Source organism: Archocentrus centrarchus, chromosome 20, assembly GCF_007364275.1.
Source record: "Archocentrus centrarchus isolate MPI-CPG fArcCen1 chromosome 20, fArcCen1, whole genome shotgun sequence".
Lineage (NCBI taxonomy): Eukaryota > Metazoa > Chordata > Actinopteri > Cichliformes > Cichlidae > Archocentrus > Archocentrus centrarchus.
Genome location: NC_044365.1, coordinates 11,936,530 through 11,952,330, shown reverse-complemented (window position 1 = coordinate 11,952,330; position 15,801 = coordinate 11,936,530). Strand labels below are relative to the sequence as shown.

At 43.7% G+C, this 15,801-nt stretch overlaps 1 protein-coding gene across 1 annotated transcript in view; it reads left to right on the top strand.

The window, feature by feature from the left end:
- The first annotated feature begins 1,091 nt into the window (after positions 1–1,091).
- The window catches only part of nrp1a (neuropilin 1a), a 59,469-nt gene continuing 44,759 nt past the window's right edge, over positions 1,092–15,801 (top strand). Inside the window, 3 exon segments of the mRNA XM_030756483.1 lie at positions 1,092–1,593; positions 2,787–3,265; positions 4,512–4,686. Of these exon segments, the coding sequence (XP_030612343.1) occupies positions 3,199–3,265; positions 4,512–4,686 (242 nt within the window). The 5' untranslated portion in view covers positions 1,092–1,593; positions 2,787–3,198.

Below are 15,801 nucleotides of genomic sequence, written 5' to 3'. Positions count from 1 at the left end.
TCTGTGCTGCTCACCAGCTCTATTGCCCCCTACAGGGCAGAAACCTGCTAACCACAGACACCCGCACACAGAAACCTCCGCTTATTGCAGTCAATTGAGTTAAAACAGCGGAGAGCTCAGCAGCCTGTTTGCCCGGCTTGAGGCCCAGTGAGGGACACTGAAGAAGTAGAAGGAAGGAAGTTTCATGCACATGAAAATTAAGTTTTGCTTACAGTTCTTCTTTCTGGGAAGTTGCACAATTTAATAAAGAATGGATGGCTGTTTTGACCAGGTCATGTTTCTACTTTACAGCAAAACTCTGCCATGCAATGTCATCAGAGGAGTTTGCTTTTTTTTTAATAGTTTCATAACGTTACTCATAAGTAAAACTTTTCCTTTCACGCTGCCGTTTATTTAACAATCTGTTAATCGGGGAAGGTCCTGATTCTGTGCGTGAATAATAAAAAATAAATGAATGAATAAATAAAGGGACTACATTTTACATCTCTCATGTCTTTTATGACCAGCTCAAACTTAAATATGCTGTCGTTCAACACTGTGCACAGGCTGAAGCGAGCAGCTCCTTTGTTCACAGGAACAAAACTTCCTCCAGTCCCTTGGACACCTGCAAGCTTCCAGAAAACTGCACACGACCACATGACCTCTATATGTTAATGTGATATTGCGATGTAAGGTTTAGTCTTATCAAATATCATAGAATCCTGTGACATCACTTTTAATGATCCAGCTCTCCCCTGGGAGTTAGAGATCGCCTCTGATGTTTATGTGTCATATAACATTGTACAAAAGTGGTGATTTGCTGTTTATCATCAAGCTAAATAATGTTTTTCTGTCAGTTATTATAAATAAGTAAATAAATAAAATTAAAACTTTTTTCTTATTTTTTTTAAGCGCAGAGTTGGAGCATTTTACGTGTAATGTGGCATCCCGAGGAGTCCAATAAAGCCCACAGGCAGGTAGAGAAAGGCAGCTGAGGCAAATCTGCATACGGATTGCAGAGACGCACACACCGACACACGCACGCCCGCGTACTCCTCTCTCGTAAAGGGGCGTGTGTGGCTAGCAGGGGACTCAAACCCTCTGCATTTGCATCAGTGGAGGAGCCGAGAGCGGTGGCGCACGGAGAGACGGACGGGGAACAAGTTGAATAAAACCAATAAGGACTTTAATTTTTAATCTGCTGTATTCTTTCCCTCCCTCAAGATTTTTCAAGTATGTTTCCTTCACGTTGGCCGGATACCAGTTTTGACCGCGCGTGAATGAGAGCTAAACCCGTAAAGAGACCCAGAGAGATCCGCGGTGAAGGGACTGTCTATACGCGGAGAGGAGAGAGTATCTCCCGGCATCGGCTGTGCGTCTTTGCGCGGTCTGGATTGGACTGCGGTGTGGTTCCTCCGCCGCGTGTAACCCAGGGCGGCATTTTTTCTGGTGGGGGGGTACGCTGGCTTGGTTTTGTGGAGCTCTGGAGAAAATTTGGTGTCATTTTAATCGGATTGGGGGAAGCCTATCGGATCGTACACTCCGCTCCACGCGTGTTGAAAGTGGAGAGGGGAGGGCTGGATGCCTGCAGGTTTGCGAGTCCTGAAGAAGCAGGTGAATGCAGCTTTTCCTTTAACTTATGTAAAGGGCTGAAAGAAATATTCTGCTCTGAGTCGACTTAAAATGGGAGTAGTCTTACAGCGTTTTTAGTGATTTCGCGCACAATTTTACACATTTGGCTGATGTGACCATCTTATTGTTCTACAATCAGTTTTTGTTCTGACACATATAAAGTATATCGTACTTATTAAAACGTTGTTATTCACATATTACTTTCTTTTAACGCAGGAATTTGTAGTACGGTACATTTTGATTGTCGGGATTTCTGAGAATGAGCCGGTTCTTCCTTTTTGTGTAGTGTGACCCAGTAAGGGCAGCCTTGAGTAAACGACTCGAGGCTGCCATAATTTATGCTTTAATTGATTTCCTTTTACATTTCAGAGTGCCAATTTAATGGTGTCACTGATGTGGGGCAGGCGTAACTCTAGTAGCATCTGCATAGCTTCTGGTGCATAAAAGACATTTAAAAAATGAAATAAAATAAAAGAGAGAGAGAGAAAGAGAAAGACTCCGTATAGAAAAATAGGCCCACAATAAGCACAAAGGTACAAATGTATTTACATGTAAGCTTTCATTTGTGTTTTGGGGAACTGAGAGCCACAGAGGAGAACTTGTGCTGAAAAGGTAATTCAGTGTGTCACATAAAGGGATCAGTCCCAGACACAATAATACTCACAATCCAGACCTGCATTTGCATTTGTTTTCCCTTAATGGCATTTTTTCTTTTGTTTGTTTGTTTGTTTGTTTATGGTGATATCTCAAATAGTTGCTGGGTGAGTCTTGTTGTGTCACTACAGCTTCTATTAATGTCTGGCTCCTTATTGTTAAAGAGAGGGAAGACAGCGTGAGTGAGTAAAAGAGAGGGAGTCGTGTCCCTGAACGGACTGCCGGTGCTCTGTGACTCAGTGTGCCACTCTCCTTACATATAAAGACGCGACGCCTCTCAGACAGAGGTTGGCTATTTGTAATCAAGCCAATCACCAACCTCTCCCAGTCCCCACTCTTAGCCTATTGAAGCAAAGCGGTCACAATTTGGGGGAAGGGGTGTATCCGTGCCTTTAGAGTCTTAATTGTATCAGCAACGGCGCTTTTAGACACTTTTGGGGAATGTCCAGTGCGCACGGAGGCGGCACGCTTTCATGGTCTGCTCACCTCTCCGTCTGTTTTTTCTTTCTTGCACTCCACAGCCAAGGATTACATCCTGCCCGGGCACCTTCTGAAGGGCTAAGGACGCACAGACGGGCTGTTTCTTCTTCTTCTTGGCCCCCGTACAGGCTTTCTTCTTCGCATACCTTACGCTTTGGCTTCTTTAGGGGAGGATATGGCAAGGTCGGCGCTGGAGAGAGGAGAGCAGACGGAGCAGTGGAGAGGAAACCGGAGCTGAATGACAGGATGCCAGCGACCTGAGCCCGCACTCAGACCACTTCTAACTCCGTTAAGAGACACTTCAGCTTTATTCGTTGGACTGAGTGGAGAGAAGAATATTTTCCGGAAAAAAAAAATCTTTTGGAGGAGTTTATTTTCAGAGGGGCTTTTTTTTGTTTGTTGGTTTTTTATATACGTGTAATTTTATTTTATTTTTTTGGTGATAAAACAAGGATGCATTGTGGATTAGTCTTTATCCTGTTCATGGGAATCCTCTTGGTGGCCAAGGCTTTCAAAAACGGTAAGTGTGACATCTGATATCTCTATAAATAAAGATTTGATGTACTCTGCAAAGCTACTAATCCCAGTGTTTTTTTAAAAGATTAGCCCTCACTGATCTCCCCTGATCTATTGGCAAACTCACAAGGCGCTCACCTGCTCATTCTCCCAACGCCTAAAGAAAACCCTCTTATATTATTTCCTCAGAGACTTTGGATAGTGACTCCACTGATGCTTACTGTAGCCTTCTTCAACACCGTTTTTACTCGTATATTATTTTACTCGCATTTATGGGATTCCTTTGATATTTCTACTGGTTTCTTACTTTGTTTCTGTTAAAATATTTTCTATAAAAGTTTCATTAAAATACTCTTGAATAGTTGTTTTCTTTACTCCCAGGTTTTTTTTTTAAATAAAGCAGTTTATTAAACTAATTCAAAACCTTTTCTTGAGGACGCAAGTTTGTGTGCTCTTGGTAAAGAATTTCTAAGTCAGGATGAAGTTGAAAAAGTCAGCCCAAATGCTCGGCTTGCACAACTTTCCCGGTTTCTATTCTTGGAGAATCTGTTTCGCTTCAACTTTTATTTTCCGCTGTGAAAGATTTTCGAGTGGAATAAATTAGAAAAGTACGCGGGCGCTTTTATGGTATAACTATAAAAGCAAAAACAAACATTATTTTTAACGATTGAACCCTTTATATGCAGGATTAAAGAAACAGAGTTGCAAATAACGGTGTCTTCTCGTTCAGTCTTTAGTGTTATGTGGATCACTCAACAAAAGCTCATCCTTTTCTTATCATGTCAGGCAGTGGCTTCTGTAACAGTGTAATTTAAGCATGTGCATGTCACAGCATGAAATTAACAACTAAGTGAATTTTATTCCCTCATTACAGATAATTTTCCATTACTGCGTCATTCTGTTGTTGACTAACCCTCACTGCACAATTACAATCGGGCAAAGAATTATTATTTTTTTCACTCCAGAGATAGACAGGCAAAGAGTAGCAGTCTTGCTTGTTCTTGTTCTGATGAACCTCAAACGATATTTCGCTCCATAGCTGCATCAAAATATTATTCATAAGAGTAAAATGATTTGTCCACAATCTCTGCTTGTGTGAAGGATTGTTCTGTAACGCTGTCGGCCTGAACTTCTCAAGCTCATTGTAATCCAACTCTTGTGTCTCTGTAAGCCGCCAAAGATATGAGTATCAATTTGTTTCCATAACCCCCCCCCCCCCCCCCCCCCCCCGACCTCTCTCCCCTCTGCAGATAAATGTGGAGGCAACATCAGAATCTCAACCGCCAACTACCTCACTTCGCCCGGGTACCCCGTGTCTTATCCCTCTTCTCAGAAATGCGTGTGGGTGATCTCGGCACCTGGTCCTCACCAGCGGATCCTCATCAACTTCAATCCGCATTTTGATCTGGAGGACCGGGAATGCAAGTACGTGCACCACTATCTTCTCTATGAAAAGCAGATGTGCTTTGCACCCCCCCCCCCCCCCCCCCCCCCCCCCCACACACACACACACACACCCACACACACACCCTTCCAAATACTCGTTCATTCAAAGAGATTTTGTCCCCGGGGGGCCCCATTTGATCGAAAGATAGGGAATAAAAGAGGAATGAGAACTCTGTCAAAACAGTAAATCTATCTGCTTTCATTCTGTTGGCGATCAAAGGGCTTTTCGCTGGAGGACACACTAACAGATTTACGTTTATTTATATGTGATATATAAGCTACACTTTCTCCATTCACTGTGCGACTATATTACAGTGCAAGTGTGAGTCTGAATCTCCTTCCTCCCCTCCCCTAATGCCTACTGCTCATGAAACTGCGCCATCTAGTGTCGGAGGTAGGCTGGCTAAAATGTAATCCTGCTCTGGCACTGCAGAGGGGGGAGTAGGAATGTCTCGCCTCTGCCATTTGGTTTTGGAATGTCCTTGATTTTCGTCTTTGTGGAATGAAGTCACCAGCATATAATACTGATTTGAATTGCTGTACTTTTGCAGAAGAGGGAGAACTGCAGGGCCAAAACCTCAGCAGAGGCAGTTAATTGTGGCTACTTTGTGCACTGCATGAAAAAAGTGTCTAATAAAGTGTCTGAGTATTAAGCCAGAGACCTGAAATCCAATTACTTTCTAAACAAATGAAAAAAAAATCTGTTTTTTCTTTTTCTTTTTTTTTTAAATTAGGCAGTCACTTTAATAAAGCCAGAACCAAGTGAAATTATCTGGCTAACATCGGATTTTTTTTTTTTTTTTCACATTTCCCCACAAACTTACTGAAAGCGCTCTCAGTGACGGTTAGTTACAGATCCTTATTTGACCTGTAAGCCATGAGGTGTTGCACCCAGCAAACGGGCTAAGCTGTTGTCAGATAGATACTTTAAGCCGATGAAACCAAAGACAGACAGTAATGTGATGAGCCCGTGTCAGTATGGGTGCCCTGAGGTGAGCCTTGCCTGGGCAGACTGCCTCACTGTGATCGCTTGCGTGCGTGTCCGTGTGTGATTGTGTGTGGTTTTTGTGTCGGTGCCTCTCCCCTGTCTCTGTCTCAGCTGTTTGTTTACGCTGCAGGGCTCCAGAGAGTAGAGGGCTTTGCTGGATCCTGTTACTGTATCCCCGCTCCACCCAAAACCTGGACCCTACGCTTTCTTTTGTGCTCCTTGAACCCCCCCCCCCCCCCCCCCCAATAGGTTTGCAGGTTGTTGTTGTTCTGTTTTTTTTTTTTTTAATCCCAGATTTTAATCCCACTTTAACCTTTCTTTTCCTGCTGTCGGGGATTTATTGCAGTGGTTGCTGCTGTCTTTTAGAGTATCGGTGCTCCTTTGACGCTTCTTTTGGGTCCGATTTCAGCACCAGGGGGACTATTAAACTGTGTGAGATCCTCAGAAACAGAGTGAAGAAGGGACTGGAGTAGAGGGGGGCAGTAACAATGCTTGTATGCTTGTGTTAATCAAATTAGTCAGGAATGAATTTCCTGTGTCTAAACACATGCAGAAAGAAGAATTTAGTTGCGGGCTCCAGGAAGGTAGGGATTTTTTTTTTTATTATTTTGAAAGGAGGGCGGATTTCGAACTTAGTCATCGATTGGCGTAACATTTACAAGGTAGCGCTGCTCTTTCATTTAGCAGCCACAGTTTGGAGATTACCAGTTAACTGGTCATTCATAAATTTGCAATGGCTGTCATGTCCAAGTGTCTCTCTCCACCCCTTCCCTGTTTCTGATTTTCTTCTGCCAGTCATTACATTTGCAGCAGACACAATCTACCGTGGTTACGAGGTTATAACCCTCTTGTCTCCAGAAAGAAAAAAAAAAAATTAACAGATGACTGAACTTAGTCTCTGATTCATGCAGGCAGCTGAAAATGGGTCATCCCAACCTACAGCTTTTTTCTATTTTTAACCCGCTGTACCGTTTCATTTTTAATGCTGTTAATGGAGTGGTTTTCATGGGACTTTAGTTCTACTTCACAATATATTCCAACTTGCCCTGGACAAGCCCTGGAGCACCCCCCCCCCCCTCCCCCATCCCCTTAATTTCAAAACTATGGCACTGTGCAACATGAAGGTTGATTATTGGGCTAATAGCTGACATGGCATGTTATAGGTAACTTAATTATAAGTAAGGGTAGTCACTTAGCTATGTATCTGCAGACAGTAGTTGGGTGGGATCTGTGTTGAGCCATCAGACTCCCTTGTAGCAGCCCCACTCACCAAGTCAACCCTTACATAATGGAAACTGATGAGAGCCAGAATGGCTTCCTTATCTGATGGACTGGCAGAGTGGGTGGAGGTAGTTGCAGTGGGGGGTTACAATGCATGCTTCAGTGCACTGCCTTGCAATCTAATTAGTGGGCAAATGGAACACACATGCACCACATGTTCTCCAACATGGGTCTTATCAGCAAACCAAACAAGAAGCACTCAAAGTGGTGCTCCTAAAAAGAAAAACAGTCTTTGCTGAGTGGAGTCTGGCTGCCGTGCTGTTGTTGCACGTGTGCGCTACCCTTGACAGGTTTGTTTGGGGAAGTGCAGAGGCCTGTATCCTGAGAGCTGGAGGAGGAAAACACTTCATCACAGAGATAAGGCGACTAAGTGAGCCTTGCGATTCTGAATGCAGAACGTGTTTACCTTTCACGCACCGTTGTAGACTTTCACAGAGTGGAGTTTCGGGGGCCGCCCTCACTGCCTCTCACAGCTAATGAAGTTTGAGGCAAAGGCACAGCCCGCATCAAGGCAAATATTTGGAGTCAATTCGCGCTGAAAATCATTGGAATGAGCAAGCTTAGCTCAAGTGAAAAGCCGAGGTAAACAGATATGCTTTCGCTCTGCTCCCTTTCTCTGCACCCATTCTCTTTTTCACTCCTATCTGATAAGGACTGTCAGGCTCCTCTGGCTGCAGAAGCCCTGCCATGTGAAGGGAAAAAAGTCTTAGTGAAGATAATTCTAAACTAAGTGATGGTCAGGTTTCATATTTGATGGACAAACTGTTCCATTATTATTAATATTGTTATTTTAGTAAGATTTAAGTAAATCTCATGAGAGCAGAGTTTGTGGTTTTGAACTGAACTAAAACAAGACTTAGAAATATTTCATCTGGAGCTGGAGGCTGTTCTTTCCACCTCCTCCTCTCTTGCTGACTCGAGGAGGAGAGCCAACTTTGTCTAGATATGATGTACTCCTGACAACATTATGAATCATTGATAGCGCTGGATTTGCTGACCAGACCAAAAAAAAAAAAAAAAAAAAGAACAAAAAAGAAAAAGCTGCTCTTGCTTCAGTTCATTGAAATCCCTTGCAGTCAGTAAGCCAGTTGAAGTCACACTGTTTGTTTTTGACGTTCAGAGGAAAGGGGTTAAAAACCAGAAGGAAAAAAAACAAAACTTTCTCCTGTTTCACAGCCTTCCCTAATTTCTTTGCTTTTCTCTGGTATTTTTCTGGACCTCACTAAAATTCCAGTGTGTTGAGAAACATGAGGAGGGGTTCAGATGAGATGTATGGCAGGATGGTACTAAGAAGAGGAGATATTCAAGGAATGCCTTCTCGAGCAGCCCTTTGTGAGCGAGATTGAAGTTTCCCTCCTCACCACAGTTCAAAAGTCATCGAGCCCCCCCGCTTCAGGTGCCTGTAACTCAAAGCTTGGAAAACCACCTGTTTCCTCTTTTAATTGCAGTTTTCTCCTTTCTCTGTCCTTGTGCCCTTTCACTCCAATCTCCCACTGAGTTGCCCCCATAGAGCTGCTTGGCCTGCTGGGAAGGCAAACATTCTCTGCTATGTCCCTTTTATAACAGGCACCCTGCCCCTCCTGGCATAGAAACCAGGCCAGAACTCCAGAGATGACTATGAGGAGGTTAGGAAGTGGGGGAGCGGGGGTATCCATGGCTCTCTCTTTGTCATGTGGAATCCTACTAACTCCACTCACATGGGCACAGTGTCCAACAAAGACTGCCACCTGTTTCTAGGAAGTGAGAGTGAAGGACAGACGGGGATTTAGGGAAAAGATCCTCTTGGCCACTTTTCCTAATTCCCTTGTTACCATTTCCACCCTAATAGCATGCAGCAGAGATCATTGGAGCTTCGCAGCTGGTGAGCAAAGAACAGGAACTCCTCCTTTACTGCTCGTTTTTGCTTGTTTCGGTCACCCACTTCACAGTTTCTGTAACTAACCTAGAAAAGCAGCCATTGTGTTTCTGTACCACTTCGATTGTTTTCCCAGCATTGTCGCTGTCAGTTTTCCTCAGCTTTCATGTGGGGAAAGATTTCAGTTAAGCAGGTGTAAAAAGTTTGTTAAGAACGTTGCTGTGGTGACATCACAGTTCGTGCGTCCAATGAGTGGCTGCCTTTTCTTCTCAAACCAGCTGTGCAAGGCAACCATGGGCAAACAAGCAGAGGTGGACTGTGTGTTTGTTTGTTAGCCGTTGTCATGGAGGAAAATAAAAAAACTCAAGAATGCAACAGAAACTTTTTTTTTTGACAGGCCCACGGTGGCGGTGTTAGCTTTCAAAGGGGGGAGAGCCCTGTGACCCCCAGTGCCGCCGGTTGGGTCTCTAAATTGACATGTATTGTTGGAGACACTTATGGCCTGTTAGAGGACATTTATTTCTGCTCTCACTGTGCTCTTCTTCTTCTTCTTCTTCTTTTTTAAAGTACATGTCACTGAAGCATCCATGCTGGGGAAGTTCAAAGTGGCGCTGCGAAATAGGCGCAGCAAAATAGAGTGCGTAGGGCGACACCGCTTCTTTTAACTACCGGGTTTGACAAAGGCAGCTCAAATTGTGCACCTGGCATTTTCTGCAGCGACAGACTCCTACAGTTCGTAACAATGGAAATCAAATCAGAGCCAAAATTACATTGAAACACTGCGCCTTGAAAAAAGCTTGTCAGCAGCATCTCAGAGAGCAATCCACTTTGAATGTGTCTTGTTTGGACTTCACTGTAATTATACCAAACCTTATTTTGTCAGCATGATGAAAACTTCCAGAGACGAGCACTCTGCATCTTAAATTTCTCTTTGCAAAACACCTTCATGTTTGCTGGCTGCAAAATGTAACTCTTAATGAGGCAGGTGAGCCATTTAAAGCAAAAAGCAAATGAAAGCAGCAGTTAATTAACCAGAGGGCAAAATAGGACAGACAGCATCCAGAGATGTTGCATCAGAAAATCACTGACCTTCACTCTCATTACTCCCTTTCTTCTTCCTCCTCATCTCTTTTAAACATGGAGGGCTTACTCCCTGGCTAATGAGCAGGATTAAAGTAGGTCTGGGCACATGTGTAAGCTTGCATGCATGCATGCAGCACATGTATGTGTGTGTGTGTGTGAGTGACCGTGGGGTTGAGGGTCTTTTTTTTTCCCATCCACCGGTGAAGTGTTTCACCTTGGCAGCAGCTTGGAAGGGCAGCCTGATTGAAAAGCTTTCTGGCCGTGGCATCTGCCATCCTCCCTGCTGCTCTGTCACCACTTTGATTCATGCACAACAACCTGACCACAACCGGGAGGCGAGCCACTCTACCTCACAGCAGGAGGCAGGTCCACTTCACAGCAGAGGAGAAGGAAAAGGAGGGGACGAGGGAGGGAGAGGAAGAGAAAAAGAGACGACAAGCTCCATGCTAATAAATAACCCTCTGGATTTCAAGGCGCAGTCACATATCCGTGGCAGCACAAAAGCATCACCGTCTCACATGTCTGTCTGTTTTGTTTTTCATCTCGATGTGGGAGTTAGCATCTTGTGTTTGCCAGGGACTACTATCCCTAAGCTGCTTCTGGCACACGGCTGCTGAACTCTTTCTTCTTTTGCTTTCCAAACCAATACAAGCTTCCCTATATGGAAGTTTCTTGTGGAATGGAGCTGCAGCCCACACAGCTTTGAGATGTCAGCCATATGCTTTTTTTTACTCGGTTATCCAAAACAGATTGCTAGAAAAAGAACCATACGGAGCGACTCCTGATTACAGGACAACATTTGGTAATCTTAGCTTTTTCTGCACACACATCTATTAACTGTAAGAAAATTCATTTTTCCTCCAACAAGGATGAAAAAGCATTCAACGCTGAGGCTATAATTCAATTATGCGTCTCTGTTTCCAAAGGACAGTTGGCAATAAGTACCGTCTCCCCCTCGCTCTGCTTCATATAATATAATTAGCAACAGGTTTTCCTCCCTTGCCTTTTTTTTTTTTCTTTCCATCAAATGCTGACATTATGAGGCTGTGTGGGAAACAAGGAGTGATAACTGGGGTGAAAGAATTAGGAATAATTAGAGTTCATTTTATGTGGATGGCAGCGCAGTAGCCAGAGGTGGATTACTTTGAAACAGTACCTCCCAAAGTCTTACTTAGGCAGCCATCCCAGAGGAGAAAAGAAAGTGAGGAGGCTCTTCAGCTGAAATGATGAGGGAGTTCGAGACTCTTTAGTGCTGCGTGTCCAGCACTATCAGACGTGTTTTGCTCAGTGGCCTAACCTTGAAAGGGGTCCATGATTTTGATTGATGTGGCCGCAGTCCCACTCAACTTGTTTGTTGCCCTAACGCCCTGGTGCTTACAGATCCACAAGGGGTGGCAAGTGGGAGCGGTGGGCTCAGGGTTCTCTATTTAAACAATCAAGCCAAAGTCTCCCAAGGGGTTCTGGGTAAGGTAAAGTTTGTTTGCAGTGGGTAAGAGGGTAGGTAGGTAGGAAATAGGAAGCCAAGGACCCTCCCATCTCAGCCTCGGATCCCTGGGGTCATTTTCGGTCAGCGTGTTTGCGCACAGCGGGTTGTTGGCTCTCTGGTGTTTCTTCACCACTTAACTCAGCGTGATTCAGCAAGGGCAGCAAGCAGACAGTGATTGATGGGGCGGTACCCTACTGCTCTCTGATTGAGTTAGAGCCACTCACAAGCTCTCGCTTTGTTTGCTCTTTGCTTGATCTTCCCTCACTAAATTGGCAACATTAGTTGCGGTCTTTCTTTTTTTTATTGCAGCCACTATTAATTTTTTTTTCTCACAATTTTATTTCTTTTGTTAGTTGGTGGTAATTGTAAAAAATGGCTTCATATTCAGCCTAGCAGCAATCCTTTCTGGTGTTATCTCAGTAGGGTAGCGCTAAAAGTAATATAAGTAGCTGGTACATCTGGCGCCTGCCAAACCTTTCCAGGATGACCCCTGTTTACAAGGGGATAATCAACCAGAAGGACCCTCTCTTCCATGTACACCTATCACCCACAGGCTCTACCAGAAAGCAGAGGGAAATAATGCTACTCATCCAGCTTGACAGTAAAGTTCAATTGTCAGGCCAGTAAATGGAAGAGTCACCTTGCCCTCTAAATGTTGGCAGAAGCTGGCTGGTCATCAGCACTTAAATCAGCTCTGTAATGCCAAGAATTCAGCCTTTCTGCCCAACACCACCGAGGAGATGCACTGCTTGGCATGTGGCCCTCACAGCACGGCCTATTTGGCTTTCAGAGTGCTGCATCGTTGGAAAATCTGACTTCTTTGCACAAAGTGGGGACAATGCAGCTATCAAAGTGAAATAAAGCACGGGGATTTAAACATTCCCTTTTCCATCCAAGGGCTGATTTACATAGAAAGGAAACTGCCCGAATCTGGCATCAACTGATCACCTCACAGCGCAAACATATGTGCCTACAATAGAAACACTTTCCTTATTTATTTCCTTCTTCTTCTTCTTTTTGTCTCCTTCCTCTTCCTGTTAATAAGAGCTTGTGCTGTCTCAAGTTTGTTGTGTGGTTTGTGTTCAGGTGTGGTTTGTTCTTTTTATTGGTCGCTCATGCCGAAGAGGACACAATCCCAGTCCTCCACAACACTCCCACAGGGGCTGTTCACAGTTTTCCCCGCTCCTAGCCAAATGACTAGATGTCCAGCCAGATGACCGGGTCACGAAGTACACTGCCCAGACTGCTCTCCGACCCCCCCTCCAGGGAGGACAGAGAAAGGGAGGAGGAGGGAGATTGCCAGTGGGGATGGATGGGACATTTAATTGAATAATTCCCAGTGCAGTTATTATTATCATTGCCCTCGAGCAAACCTAACCATTGCAGAGCCATGTGCAAGAATGTTAAAGAGATAGAGCATACCTCACGCCACTGAACCTTTTACTGGATTCCTGTTGGCACCTCTTCACCAACTACCTCCATCAAATGTTTGCACTGTTTTTTTTTTTCTTTTTTGTTGCTTTTCCTTCGCTCTCTGTCACCAACTGAACTTCTCTATCTCCTCTCAGCTGTTTCCTCTTAACACACTAACACCTTCACCCCACCCACACCACACTCTTTCTCCCTTCCTGCCCATTGTGGAGAGGCGAGTTTTGAACAGCACCCAAAGGCTTTACCTCTAGTTGACCTCAAACTCAGTTCCCCTCCTCCCTTCTTTTCCTCCTTTGCTCTCCTCTTCAGGCTCCTCTCGCCTTTTTTTTTTTCTTTGAATGCGGCATGCTCATTACTCGACGGGGAGCACCGCTAGCTCCTCAAAGCATCAGAAACAGCTAGATGATTACCTCTGTAGATGCTGCTGGATGTCAGTTCTGTTGTTTTTATTTTTTTCTTTCTTGAAAGACCATAAAAACATGAAGTCAAGAAGATCTCATGTAGCTAATTTTTGTCTGATGTTAAGTTCAGTGGGGCAGCAGCTCAATGTTGTTTATAATTATCTCCTTTTTTCTTAAATGTTCTTTTTTTCACATGGGTCCAGCGAGCTTGACCTTAATCATGTACCGTACATCCTACACATGTAGTAATGAACAGGATATCTAATGATACTTTGGCCTCTAAGAAGAACACACACACACACACACACACACACACACACACACACACACACACACACACACACACACACACACACACACACACACACACACACAGACCCCATTTATGTCTTATCTATAATAAATGGGATATTGTTCTCTGACCCTTTGGCTCAGTGCCATGGTTATAGTCTGTCCTTCATTACACTATTACTCATATTCTGAGTAATAGTGAACCAAATTCTCACATACCTTCCTCAAAAGTTGTGTTTTGATTCAAAGTGTTTGTCCATAGCGCTGTCCTTGTTAGCTACAAGCACAATGAAGCTACAGTACGTACACAAGATAAGAAAAAATCTGCCAGAGACGTAAGACTTTATATCATTGTGAGATTGGAGACAACTGGACATTTCGTATTGTAACTTCACAAAACTGAATTCGTGCTGCAGGAAATTTTCAGCATAAGCAGAGGCATTAAGTCTTGGACTTTTCCAGACATGTTTATGAAAAATTGAGTGTTTTGCATATTGAATTATGTATGGAATAAGTTCTGTATTTCATGCACATTGAACTGTCATTCTTTGTGCTCTTAAATTATGCTGTGTTTGGAAATGACTGGAGTACCCCCACTGGAAGACCATATCTGACCCCTGCTTAAGGGGCTGCAAAGAGATGAAATGTTAAACCAGTACATATACTGTGAGCTAAAGGTTATGGATTTTGGAGTCTTCATTACAGGTTCAGATGAAGGGGCCATTTGCTCCTTCCTTCTCAGCAGGGTACACGTGTACTTATGCCACTGAGGTGTTCCATGGGTCGAGTACCGACAAGAATAGGGTGGGGATAGTACGCTTAAAAAAGGCAGAATCCAAGTCGTCCCTGCTGTGCCACATTGCTCCTTTCTCCTGGTGCCCTGTTATTTTTACCCTTGACTTCTCATTGTTGTAACAACGGTGTATCATCTGAGCCGTGCCACAGACCCCTGTGGAGGACGCTCTCCTCGCTCACCTCTGCTTGCACCTCTCTCATGTGTAATCAGAGATCCTCTCAAATGTCAAGGTGGGACAAATGGGAGCCATTCCCTCCTGTAATGGCCCCAGAAATGGACTAGAGTGCTCCTTTCCCCTCCCCTCCCCTCTCTCTCTTTCTTTCTTTTTCTCTTCTATCTTTAAGAAATCACACACCTTTTCATCCTTTCTACCTTTCTGGCCTCTTCTCTTCTAATGCATTTTTCAGAATTTCATCCCAATTTCCTGCCTGCCTTTTTGGTTCCTTTGTAAATGATATCACAGAGTTTCCCGCTGTGTTTTGTCGACATGCTAAACCTTTTCAGGAGAGGGTGTATCACTGACACGGTGTTATATAATAGCTCTAGGTCAAACTGACTACATAATGAGGCTGTTATATATAACTGTATTACTTCTAAGAAATGTTTCTTTGAAAATTAACCAAGGGGCTGGTCGCTTCATTTGCAAAAGCACACATTTTGAGTGTGAATGCTCCTATCTGCACACTCGGATGCGTGTATGCTGTATTTGCTGTATGCAAAGCAGAATCATTTTCCCAAGCTCACTTAGCAGGGGGAAAAAAAGTGCTAAATGTGTATTTCCATTTTGCCACGGGCAGTTTTCTAATTGATTGTAGTTACTCAGTCTCACTACATTCATGATAACAAGATGTGTAATATGAAAAGAAATATGGGCCATATTTACAGCACTGCTCACAGCATTGTTGCATGCTGAAAGCTCATTTTCTATTTTTATTCTTTTAAAAAATAATATGTAAAAAAGAAAAAAGTTTAAGTTTCACTTTGAATACTTGAAAAAAAAAGTCATGATCCATGTGTAGAAAAAAGGCATTCTTGTTTTAGTACTTTACTTAAGAGAAATTCATCAGAGCTTGTGTTAAGGTTTGTGTTTTGTCCACATTTTTCTTTCAATTTTGTGTCAGTCGAAGTGTTTTATAAGTGCAGCAGGAAGATTTCTTTACTCTAAAATGCAGTGAACACTGTCCTCAGGAATTAACTTTCAGATACATTAAAAATTGTTAAATGCATTACTTTAAAACTACAAGACAACTACTGATACTTATTATGACCAATTTATTGCGCTTCTTCATTCCGATAAGGGAATAAAGTCCAAGTGTGTCCAAGGAGAATGACTGGAAGTATGCACAGCTCTGTTTTGGCCCTGTGGGCATGCCAGTCGCTTATGGGAGCAGAAACCAAGTCAGCTGAGCATACTTCCCCGGGGTTCAAAGTGCAGTGGGCCCCACTTGTGAGGTGAGGATAGGCAATTCAGGCAGCCTGCTA